General features: G+C 48.2%; 2 protein-coding genes across 4 annotated transcripts in view; both read right to left on the bottom strand.

Annotated features, from left to right (window-relative positions):
* Positions 1–416: 416 nt before the first annotated feature.
* On the bottom strand, positions 417–1,720 carry GPX1 (glutathione peroxidase 1). The gene is made up of 2 exons (XM_030867111.3): positions 1,258–1,720; positions 417–981 (listed from the first exon to the last, which is right to left on the bottom strand). The coding sequence occupies exons 1-2, from the start codon at positions 1,516–1,518 to the stop codon at positions 622–624; spliced, it is 621 nt and encodes a 206-aa protein (XP_030722971.1). The 5' UTR covers positions 1,519–1,720; the 3' UTR covers positions 417–621.
* A 984-nt stretch (positions 1,721–2,704) lies between these two features.
* The window catches only part of RHOA (ras homolog family member A), a 47,123-nt gene continuing 37,661 nt past the window's right edge, over positions 2,705–12,166 (bottom strand). For all 3 annotated transcript variants that reach the window (XM_030867113.3, XM_030867114.3, XM_030867112.2), the window contains 3 exons: positions 9,467–9,587; positions 5,447–5,577; positions 2,705–3,973 (listed from right to left, as the gene is read on the bottom strand). In XM_030867113.3, the coding sequence (XP_030722973.1) occupies positions 3,800–3,973; positions 5,447–5,577; positions 9,467–9,587 (426 nt within the window). In that variant the 3' untranslated portion in view covers positions 2,705–3,799. The remainder of the gene's footprint in view (positions 3,974–5,446; positions 5,578–9,466; positions 9,588–12,166) is intronic.

Genomic DNA, 12,166 nt, shown 5'->3' with positions numbered 1-12,166 from the left:
CAGGGCCAGTTTGGGCTGGTTCTGCAGTTACAAAGCCAGTAAGTGGGAGCCCATGGTGTTATTTTTTGTGAAGGTCATTTTGAGCAGAGCAAATACTCAGAAAGGAGAGGCCAAACTACTGAGGATAGGCAGTCAGCCTTTGAAATTTCTTCCTCTTTTTGAAATAAAGACTTTCTCTTTTAACAGAGCCTCAGGATGGCCCTGCTGCATGTCCTGGCAGAGGGAGAAATGCTGAGACAGGAGCTAGGATTCCCACATAGGAAAGAGTGAATTCTACAGCAGACAAAATTTTGGGATGTTCAGGCTTGGCTAGGTAATGCCAGCCAAGGAATGGGGGCTTAAGCTCCCAGCCCTATGACAATGAGGTTAGTAGGAAAGGTGTCCCCATCTGACAATGATACAGGACATACACACAGTTCTGCTCACACTCAGCACTTTATTAATGAGAAAGCTGTGGTCTGGGAAAGGGGAGGCTGGGATGGACAGGACCAGTGCCCATCTCAGGGGATTTTCCTGGACATCTGGCATTCCTCCATGCAGGTTTAGAGGAAACACCTTCACGGATAAAATCCCCAGAGGGCAACGCTGTGACTGCCAAGGAGCAGGGGTAGGAGGGGCACCCTAGGCACAGCTAGGCCCCTGAGACAGCAGAGCTTCGATGTCAGGCTCGATGTCGATGGTCAGAAAGCGGCGGCTGTACCTGCGTACGGGCACACCGTCTGGGCCCACCAGGAACTTCTCGAAGTTCCAGGCAACGTCGTTGCGGCACACCGGAGACCAGGTGATGAACTTGGGGTCTGTCATGAGGGCAGTGGCGTCGTCACTGGGCGTGGGCAGAGCCTCCCGAAGGAAGGTGAAGAGCGGATGTGCCTTCTCGCCATTCACCTCGCACTTCTCGAAGAGCATGAAGTTGGGCTCGAACCCGCCGCCTGGTCGTACGTACTTGAGGCAATTCAGGATCTCCTCGTTCTTGGCATTTTCCTGCGGGAGGGGAGAGCAGCTGGGACCCGGGGCTGCGAGGGGAAGCGAAGCCTTCTAACTGCAAACATTGTTTCTCCATGAGTCACTAGACTCTGGCCTTTCTTTCACAACCCCAGGGTGGACCTCAACCCCAGCCGGGACGAGCGCCGGAGGGAAGTGAGCCGGTGGCCCGCCTCTCCGCCCCCAGGGCGCGCAGCTGCTGGGCCCGGCGGGTCGTCCGCCGGCGTTCCTAACCGCGGTCGTACGCCCACCCCCGCTCCGCTCGGCCAGGCGCACCTGATGCCCAAACTGGTTGCACGGGAAGCCGAGCACCACCAGGCCCCGGGGCCCGAGGCGCCGCTGCAGGTCATTCATCTGGGTGTAGTCCCGGACAGTTGTGCCTCAGAGCGACGCCACATTCTCAATGAGCAGCACCTTGCCCCGAAGGGACCCCAAGTTCACGGGCTCCCCGCCGGCCAGCGGACGCGCAGAGAAGGCGTACACCGAGCGCGGGGCCGCTGCAGCCAGGGCGGCCGCCGAGCGCTGAGCGGCACACATGGCGTAGGTGCACAAAAAGACAGGGCAGAGCCGCGGGCTAGACGAACAGGGCGGGCCGGGAAGCGCCTCCTTTTAACAGGCGGGCGACCGAGGTCATGTGGCTCGGGCACTTTTCCGGCCGCTCCTACACCCCTCCCCCGCTCGGTCCCGCCTCATCCGGCCTCTGTCCTACGACTGTGGTCCCGCGAAGCTGGAGGGTGCGGTCGGGCCGGATGCGGACACCGCCCAGACCGTGCCGAGGCGCGGACGCGTTTGGCCCCGCCCAGGGAGCGCAGCGCCGGCGCTGTGGCAGTCGCCCGGATTATCCAGCCCAGAGCCCAGGCCGAAGAGGGCTCCGGATTCTTTCTCAATGGTTCTTCAGGGATTGGGGCCCGGCACGGGGAGACTCGCCAGCAACAGAATCTTTCGCTGCCTGTGGCCACACAGCCCTCCCAGCCTATGCCATATTCCTACTCCCCGAGAAAGTGCCCTATTGTCAGGCGCAGAGGGAGTTATGACTTGTGATGATGGTGCAGTTAGCAGCAGCTGCCAAGGCAAGTCCTCTGTGTTGACACTTCCTGGTTCTAGGAAGGTTAAGTTGGAGGAGGGTGGGCAATGCTGGGGAGAAAGGGGGCGGGCAGCCAGGGCTGGACGCCAAAAGCCAGCTCTTTCTAACCCATTTCCTTGCATTCTGGGGCTGCCCTAGACTGTGTTCTCCTCCTGGCCTCTGGTTTCCCTCCTACTTTTACACCCCCAGTGTGGCACTACCCTTACACAGGTTTTCTGGGGTCACTACTCAGGCCCTGCTCCAGACCCCTGGAGGGGAGCCCAAAAGCATGCAGGGCCAAGGGGACTCAGTCGATTTCAGACCATCCTCAGCTTCATCTGGAGCTCAGGCAAGGAAGTAAAAGACACTGAAAATGGACAGGTAGTAAGAAGAGGAAAATATCACACTAAGATTTGTCCAGAAGAACGACTGCTTGGAGTACCCCTCAGTCGGCTGCATTCCCTACCCCACCCTACTCTGAACTTGAATGGGACATAAGATAATCACTTCCACCTCTTTGGCAGAAGCCAGGTTAGTGCCAGCTTTGGGGTGGGGGTGGGCAAGCCGGTACTTTGCCCCCTGAAGGAAACTTCCAAGGTGAGCTAGGCAGAATTCATCCTCCATTCCCAGCCCTGGAGAGAGCCAACACAAACACCAGGATACAGGAAGTTTAGAAAACTGCCTTTATTCTATTAGTAGTTGGAAAAATTAACTGGTACAGAAAAAAAGTTTAGTCAGCTGGAGAGGACAGAGAAACCGTGGGCCACCCAAGAGAACTGGTGGCTCCTCTGGGAGGGAACCTGGATACAGTGAGAAGAAAGAGCACTGTGAACTAGAGCCAGACCCTGCAGTCCAGGTGAGACAGGTTATGCCACCTTCTGAATTATCTAAGTGCCTCAGGCGTAAAACCAAATTCCTATTTACTTAGCCCAGCTCTGGGGAAGGGGGTACTGGAATATGTGGGGCCGAAAAGGGGAGACATGGCCATCTTTTATCAGAGAAACTGACAAAACAGGAATTTAAAAAATGAATTTTCCATCTGACTTTATTTTCAAATACACTTTCTTTTTTTAAAAAAAACCAATACACTTTCTGTGAGGATGACAAATATCAGTATTAGGAAATCCAATTATACAAAAAATACTACATCTAGTCTGGGGTAGATATATTTATTTTTGGTAACATACATTAAGCGGCACTAATTACACAGTAACTATAAGGTAACTAACATGAAACCACAGAACTGTAACTTTGCCACAGCTGCGTGGACTTGGGCCTTTCTGGCTGAGCACATTTTCAAAAAACTGGATTGCCACCCAGAGCTATGCCAATGAAATCTGTTAAAATGAGTAAAGCTCTGAAGTGGTGACTCACCAGAGTACCTTGCAGCTGAAAGATGATAGGCAGGACATGTTAGTTATAAAGTAGTTACAGCCTAATTCACAAAAGTTACCAACTGTTTCTCTTTCTAGAAAGAAGCAAGAAGTTAGGAAATTCCTTGAATTAGCGCCTAGTGTGTCAGGTGGGAGTGCAGAGGAGGGCTGTTAGAGCAGTGTCAGAAGGACCCTGGTGGGTCAGGTGGGTTGGACATCATTAATAATCATGGTTGGCTTCTAAATACTGGTAGCAAGATGACTTCTGATTTGTAATCTTAGGTAAATTATAGATAAATGAAAAAGGCCAGTAATCATACACTAAGATTAATAAACAGCACTTCAAAATTAACCGCATGAGGGCTGTGCTTGCAGCAGGGTTTCACAAGACAAGGCACCCAGATTTTTTCTTCCCACGTCTGGCTTGCAGAGCAGCTCTCGTGGCCATTTCAAAAACCTCCCTCACTCCATCTTTGGTCTTTGCTGAACACTCCATGTACCCAAAAGCACCAATCCTGTTTGCCATATCTCTGCCTTCTTCCGGTTTCACTGGCTCCTAGCAAAGAGAAGAGAGCACTTTTAGTTAACAGCGTTACATACATATAGTAAGTAGGTGTATCCAAATTCATCTCAAAGACTGCTTTTAAAAAGCTGCCGAGGGCTTCCCTGGTGGTTTAGTGGTTAAGAATCCGCCTGCCAATGCAGGGGACACAGGTTCGAGCCCTGGTCTGGGAAGATCCCATGTGCTGCGGAGCAACTAAGCCCATGAGCCGTAACTACTGAGCCTGCGCTCTAGAGCCCGCGAGCCACAGCTACTGAAGCCCATGTGCCACGACTACTGAAGCCCGCGCACCTAGAGCCCGTGCTCCGCAATAAGAGAAGCCACCACAATGAAAAGCCCACACACTGCCATGAAGAGTAGCCCCTGCTCGCTGCAACTAGAGAAAGCCCACGCACAGCAACAAAGACCCAATGCAGCCAAAAATAAATTAAATTTTTTAAAAAAGCTGCCGAACTCCCAGATTTGAGTTCTGTCTTATGACACTCATATGGGGTGACCCCCCACCTCCAATATATAAAAAATCCCTGTCAAACATGCACTTCTCTGGGAAGTAGAGAGAAAAGGAGAGGCCAGAGAAGCCCTAGAGGGTTGAGGGAATCAAGGGCAAAATTACTCAAGCTGTTGATCCAGGGTAAGCCCTTGGGTCTTCTTGTAGTTAGCTTCACAGAGGACTGAATGCTCAGGGAAGGAAACAGATCCTGACCTTCACATTCAGACAGAGAAACCTCAGGAGAACCCGTGCAAAACACCTCAAGGCACTCCTCCTGCAGTGGGGAAGTCCTATCATTGGGCCACCTGGCTTCTCAGAAGCCAAGATGTCACCTCCATCATCACTTTTTAAAAAATGTTTTTATGCTTTTTTTTTTTTTTTTTGCGGTACGCGGGCCTCTCCTGTTGCGGAGCACAGGCTCCGGAGGCACGGGCCCAGCCGCTCTGCGGCATGTGGGATCCTCCCACACCGGGGCGTGAACCCGTGTCCCCTGAATCGGCAGGCGGACTCCCAACCACTGCGCCACCGGGGAAGCCCCACCATCACTTTTATAAAGGCATTAGGGCTCTCTGTTTGGACTCCCTGCCATCAGGATTTCCTGATTCTTCAGTTCCCACCAATTTATCTTTAGCCTCACATATACGAAAGTAATAACTGGAGAGGGAAATCAAGAGCCTGATAAAGTTCCTGCATCTGAAGCACTGACTATTGCTGTGATGGTCCTTTCTCAGGCAGGCAATCTTTGGAGCACAGCACTACCTCACAAGAGAGGTTCCATCTTACAGGACTAGGGAGTTTTAGGGACCCCCTCTATGCAGGCCCGAGTCAGTGAGGGCCGGATGGACAGAGAGAGGCTTCTGGGACTTTCTCTGAAACAGCCTGGTCTTTGGGGGTTTCTGCTGGGTTCCCTGAACCTCGAACCCAGGCCCCGAGTTTAAGAATGCTACAGGAAGACAGAGCCCTGCCCTAGACCATACCTGCTTCATCTTGGCTAGCTCCCGCCTTGTGTGCTCATCATTTCGAAGATCCTTCTTGTTCCCAACCAGGATGATGGGCACGTTGGGACAGAAATGCTTGACTTCTGGAGTCCATTTTTCTGGGATGTTTTCTGAAAGAAGCAAAATGCACATAATTTGGGGATACATATAATTCTATCTCGAAGGATCTCCAAAAACCCTAGTTAAATTGCAAAGAAACTTCTTGAGAAATATGCCGGACATTTAATGGAATTCCACTAGTTTCAAAACCATGAAAAAGGTAAAATCTAACCCCCCTTCTCTTAAGCACAGAATCACCAGCTTTTCTCAGTCCCACCAAGGAGCTCAGCTCCTCTGGAGGTGGCACCAGGTAAAGGCTCTGGAGGAGCAAAGGATGGCTCCACAATGGTGCCACCTGCCCCAAGAAGGAAGGCTCCCCACCAGCCATCCATGTCACTGCTGGCAGATGATTCTGACCACAGCTTACAGAAGGAGTCCCCATTCTGGGGCTATAGCTGGCTCAGGGTTCACATGTTTTCTCTACACTTACTCATGGGCCCTCAGCATGACCTACCCTTGGATTACTGGTATTTCAAATGGCTTGAGTGGCTTTTGAAAATGAGTAATAACCAGCTGTAGCTTCTTGCCAATACTGTAGTAATTTAGTGGACAAGTGGCCTGGGTTCAACCTCACACACCCACTACGTTGCACATCTCAGTGTCAGGGATGACACTATAGAATGGGGATAACAGTAATACCTTACATGAGGTTATTTTGAGTCAATGCGTACAGAATACTTAGTATGATGATCATTTAAATGGTACTGATCATAAGACTATATTTTAGGAGTAAACTGTTCACTCTCTGACTTCAAGACCAAAAGGCAGGAGTTGGAATATAAAAGATGCTCTGCCTTCTGGCTAGAAGGTACAGAAGCTACATGAATAAGGTCAGGAAAACTCATAATTCTACACTCCACTCTTCAGCACACAAAACAGACATTTGTCTGCTTCCTTCCTCCTTTGCTATAGCGGCTAGAGTCAATCACTAATGTGACAACTTAAAACTCAAAGCCTTATTCTAGAACAAAGGGGTTCCCAGAGAAGTGCAGAGTAATCAAAAGACAAGGGCCAGCATATCTAACAGTGAAGGCAAACAGCCTCAGCACTGAATCTTGCTCTTATCTCTGCACCCTGTGGTCAGTTTTCAGTTCAGGTGCAACAGTGATCACTTTAAAGAGAAGGTGAGATCCCATCACTCCTTTGTTCAAACCATCCAAAAGCTCCCATCTCACTCATGATGAAAGGAGAGGTCCACACCATTAACCACATGGCTCTGCAACCCTCGCTCCACTCCCTCTGCTACAACTACACTAGACTCCTTCCTTCTGCCTGGGAAGCTCTTTTGTTGGCTGTGTTGGCCTCCCTCACCTACTTCAGGTCTCTGCTCAGAGGTTTCCTTTTCAGTGAGGTGGCTGACCATCCTATGGTCATCTTCTAAAACAGCATACTACCATGGCCTATTCCATACCCACCTCTATGAATGTTATTTGTAACATTTCTTGCTATCAGATTTACTGTGGTTTTTGCTCTTCTGTCTCCCTTCATCTAGAATATAGGTTCCATAAGTAAGCACTCAATAATTATTTGCTGAATATATAAAATTATTACTCCAATAGTCCCCCCCACCCCCCGGAATTCAGGACATGTAAACTGAAATGAATTGCCTCTGTCTTATCTTCACTTTTCATAAATGATTTTAAAACATAATTTTTTACTTTTTAATTCAGTGATGGCAATCGCCTATGATTGCTCCCACCTCCAAAGTAATCTGATCATATCAGGACACATCACTTTACATGGATTTACACTGGGGTGCTTTAGGGGCCACTGGGAATTCCATAAAGCCAGAGAAAAGGAATCCTTATCTAGGATCAAGGGTCAGCAAATGAAATTTTGCCCGGAGTCTACTTTTATACGTGAAGTTTTACTGGAACAGAGCCAAGCTCTGTTGTGCTACAACAGCAGAGTTGAGTAGTTGTGGCAAAGTTCAGGAGATCCAACAGAGAACACATGGCCAACAAAGCCTAAAATATTTACTATTTGGCCTTTTACATAACTTTGTTGACCCCAGGCCTCAACTAGAATCTAGACTCTAGACCAACTGCCAGTGAGACAGCAGAGGTTCCAAAAAGTAAACTACTGTCACAGGGTTGGCCAGCAACAGGGCTGAAACCTGCACACCAACATTCTGATTGCTGATCAAACTTGTTACTCTACACCTAGACTCAGTGCCATGGTCTAACATCCAACCAGGTAAAAACAAAGTCCAGCATTAGGTTCACATTAGCTTTTCAGTTTCTTGATATAGACGTTTGAGTTCCCAAGACACATTTTACTAGGGCAAACTACCAGTGGACTTCTCTCCTACTCCCTAGCCAAGATAAGAGAACTTTTAAAAGGCCCTTGGCAAAACCAAGCTAATTTAGTCAGCTCAGCAAAGGGGCGCTACCTACCTATCATACTACTGCAGTGACCAGCAGTCTCTCTAGGTATGTTTGTATTTCAGAGCGGGAGATCAATCTCTCTTTGCCTCTTTTCTTTCTACCTCTGCTCTCCTCCCTAGAACCTGCCCTCTGGGGGAGAGGATAGCAAGGAACAAGTCATAGTAAACAAACAGAGGTCAAAAGCTGAAGACTTCCTTCGAGACCAGCAGACACAGTCTTAAAAGAAAAATGTGAGACTGAAGAAGAGTAACTTTTTTGCTCTGAAGGTACTTTTGTCCCTAAAGGATTATACCTTGGATGAGGCGGCAAAGGGCACACAACCCTCCTCATTCCTATAGGCAAAGTCCATGATGTGTGTGTCTGAGGGGAAGGTGTCACATGGCTCCATTTTCTCTCTAAAGCTCAGCCTCTAGGGGCTTCTAACAGTCCCCGCAAAGGAAGGCAGATTAATTTGAAAACCAAAACTAAAACACAACTGTTAAAAACGAACCAAAGTGAAACAATGGCAGAGAGCACCCACTCTGTCTCAGTTCTGGGAGATATTGCACAGGGGACTCAATCTCAGCTTGGCTCCTTGGGCTGCATGACCTTGAGCAAGTGGTTCAAAGTCTCGGAGCACCTCCCCCAGTACTGTCATTAAAGTGAGTACAAGCATGACACAGAAAGGCTCACTCTAACCCTAACTCCCCAGCAACAGCCCAGGCCACCAGCAGGTCCTCAACAGTCATCTGTGTTAATGATAATCTCCTTGGCCCACATGCTGCCCTGTAAAAACAGAGCACTGCAGCACCAAGCAAGACATTTCGTCATCTTCAGTACAAACCGAAAGCACATTCTGTTTCAGGCCTTGCTGCCTTGTTTTGCAAAGTGTGAGGTCAGCATCATTCCCTCTTTTTTTGAAGGAAAGCAGCTTCTAAAACATGTGGCCAACTAAGCTAGTGGAATGTCAGGTTCAAGTCTCTATTAGCTAAGACACTTTATAAAACGGCTAAAATAGGGCTTAGAAACATTACCACGAATCACCAAGTCATCAGTCGGTCTAGATTTTGGGAAGCAGCAGGCTCAATATCAAGTACTGAAAAAAGGTGTGGACACCCAAAGAATACCTTCCCCAAATCTTAATCCAAAAAATAGCTTTGAGGAATGCCCTGGTGGTCCAGTGGTTAGGACTCCACGCTTTCACTGCTGAGGATGCAGGTTCAATGCCCTGGTCGGGGCAAGCTGTGCAGCGCAGTCCCCCCACCCCCAACCAAAAAAAGACAAAAAATAGCTTTGTGTTCAGAACCCAACTACTCTACAAGGTAGACATGGCAGTCATGGGAGACCTAGGCTGAAAAGGGACTCAGGGCTCAGGCTCTACAGTCCCAAGGCTCTAGGGCTCTGGCCAGTGATGATTCTTTCTCTGAAACTCATGTCTGCTTTTCAGTCACTTGATGCCCAGAAAGGACCTGAGAAACCAAAGGTCGGCCAGGCACACAGGCAGTGACAAACATCAGGCTGCAGGGCTACTCACCTAAACTATCAGGGCTGTCAATGGAGAAACACATCAGTATAACATCAGTATCCGGGTAGGAGAGAGGCCTCAAGCGATCATAATCTTCCTGCCCAGCTGTGTCCCACAAAGCCAACTCTACCTATGATAAGAAAAATAAACATAAGAGTGCAGGTTAATCCCACCACTTACTTTCAGAAGAAGTGACACTTAACACAGTACCTTCAAATGATAGACTGTCCAAAATAGTAAAATACAGGAGTGTTCACTTTTATTAGAATCAAGCCTGAAGGTCGGAAGGGGTATTTAAATTGTTTTAGGTTGAAATTTCTCAAAATTGCAAATTTTATAAACAGATGCTAGAATTGAATCAAGTACCTAATTCAAAATGTCAAGTTAAAAATAACTTTGTAGGGACTTCTCTGGTGGCGCAGTGGTTAAGAATCCACCTGCCAATGCAGGGGGACACGGGTTCGATCCCTGGTCTGGGAAGATCTCACATGCCGTGGAGCAGCTGAGCCCATGTGCTGCAACTACTGAGCCTGCGCGCTAGAGCCCGTGAGCCACAACTACTGAAGCCCGTGTGCCTAGAGCCCGTGCTCTGCAACGAGAGAAGTCACTGCAACGGGAAGCCCGCGCACCGCAACGAAGAGTAGCGCCCGCTCGACGCAACTAGAGAAAGCCCACGCACAGCAACGAAGACCCAATGCAACCAAATAAAGAAACAAACAAAAAACTTTGTAGCTTGTAAGTACTTAATTACAAATAACATTCTACATAGGAAAGAAAGTGAATGAACAAGAGGGGAAATCAACTGTAAACAACATGCTACTAGGTATACAAGGCAAGAGAGGGAAAAACCAGAACAAGTAACTTTTCCTAATACATTCTCACTCAACCATTTCCTTACTTTGTCTCATCATTCTGCTCCAACGTGGAAACGTGGAAACAAGACTGTATTTGAGTTGATGGGTAAGAAAAGACACCATCCTGGGTGTTAGGCAAGGTCTGAGCTGACAAGAAAGGCCTATGGCTCTGCCTTTACTGCTCAAAAAAATGTATGAATGGCTGAATGAAAGCATCACATAGGTAGGAGGGTACTCCTTTCACACCTGGGAACCTACTCACTTTCCAGTGGTAGGAGGGCAAGCTGATGTCTGGGCTCTGGACGTAGCCCCGCTTCCACACTGTCCAGCACTGCAGTCAGCCCTGTCACCACTTCTTACAGTCACAGTGGATTTTTAACACCCTTTGCTCAGGAGCCCTTTGGGGCTCAAGGAGTTCTCCCTCCAATGCCTAGGATAGCCTTCTATTCCTAACACTTTCAGAGCCCATATTTCAGAGTTTCTAAATATTATTCCTACCTTAAAGTTGATGGCTAATTATCTCTTCCACCTTGAACCTCTGTCTCAGGATATGTCACTCACAACTTCCACATGTCCCATTGCGCCTCTGTCACACACACATACCATCAGCTTGGTATAGGAATCTGTGACATACTGATGCCCAATCCTCACAGCTGGTCTGATCTCAGGATGGTACAGCGCATTCATTCTCTGCCAAATCCCACTCCTCTGGCTCCTCCACACCTCATGGGTATTCAGTCAGACACAACAGCCAACTCTGATTGTCTCCTGATAAATGATTTCAGGGTGTCAGGACTGTCTCATGTCAGAATGGGCCTTTCTATTTTTGGTAGGTCTATTTCTTGGACCATGATCACCTAGAATTTTGGATGGTTCCCTAGGCTCTGTTAGTGCATACTTTTATGAGAATATTTGCAGGAGGTGCCCTCTCCCACTCTGGGGCTACCGACTTGCTCTAAGGTAGGTAGCTAGACTGTGATACCCTCTTCCAGATCAAGTACCTTTCTTTCAGGGTTTCTCTCCCTGGGTGAAGGGCTCCCCTATTTTGCCAGCGTCAGGCACGTTCAAGGTTGGCAGAGCAAGAAACATACTCATAGATCATTCCTCAAGGTTTGTAAGTCAAAGTTCCTTTTTAAAAAATATTTATTTATTTATTTGGCTGCACCAGGTCTCAAGGTTTGTAAGTCCCTACATTTCTTTTTATTTCTTAAAAAGTTATTTATTCGTTTGTTTATTTGGCTGTTCTGGGTCTTAGTCGTGGCACATGGAATCTTTGTTGCCAATGTGCAAGATCTTTGTTGGGGCACGTGGGATCTTTTAGTTGTGGCACGTAGGATCTTTTAGTTGTGGCATGCGGGATCTAGTTCCCAGACTAGGGATGAAACCTGGGCCCCCTGCACTGGGAGCATGGAGTCTTAACCACTGGACCACCAAGGAAGTCCCAAAGTCCCTAAATTTCTTAAAGGTAAGATCCTGGTCATTCCAAGACACCAAGGCACAGATGATGTTTCAAAGACAACAGAAGAGTCATTACTATCCCCAAAACATATATACTGCTACAGGTGGAAAAGACTCTCCCAAATGATGGTCACAGACACATAGCAACCAACAGCTGTCATTCTCTGAATGACAAGATAAAACCAGCAATATACATTCAAGTAGGCTTTTGAGAAATGTGCTATGAAAATACCAACCTAATCCTGTTTTCCTCAAGCCACTGGGTCTTTCTGTGTATGCATGGCAATCAATCTAAATTAGATGAGAGGGCTGTTATGTGACAGCAGGCCCAAAGATCTCAGCACATTTTCACCCAGCTTGTCACAATTGGGCCCTGTCTCTACACAAAACCAATCTT

This window comes from Globicephala melas, chromosome 11 (assembly GCF_963455315.2).
Source record: "Globicephala melas chromosome 11, mGloMel1.2, whole genome shotgun sequence".
In the NCBI taxonomy this organism is placed as follows: Eukaryota; Metazoa; Chordata; class Mammalia; order Artiodactyla; family Delphinidae; genus Globicephala; species Globicephala melas.
The sequence above is the reverse complement of the archived record's forward strand: the minus strand, read 5'-3'. Positions and strand labels throughout refer to the sequence as shown.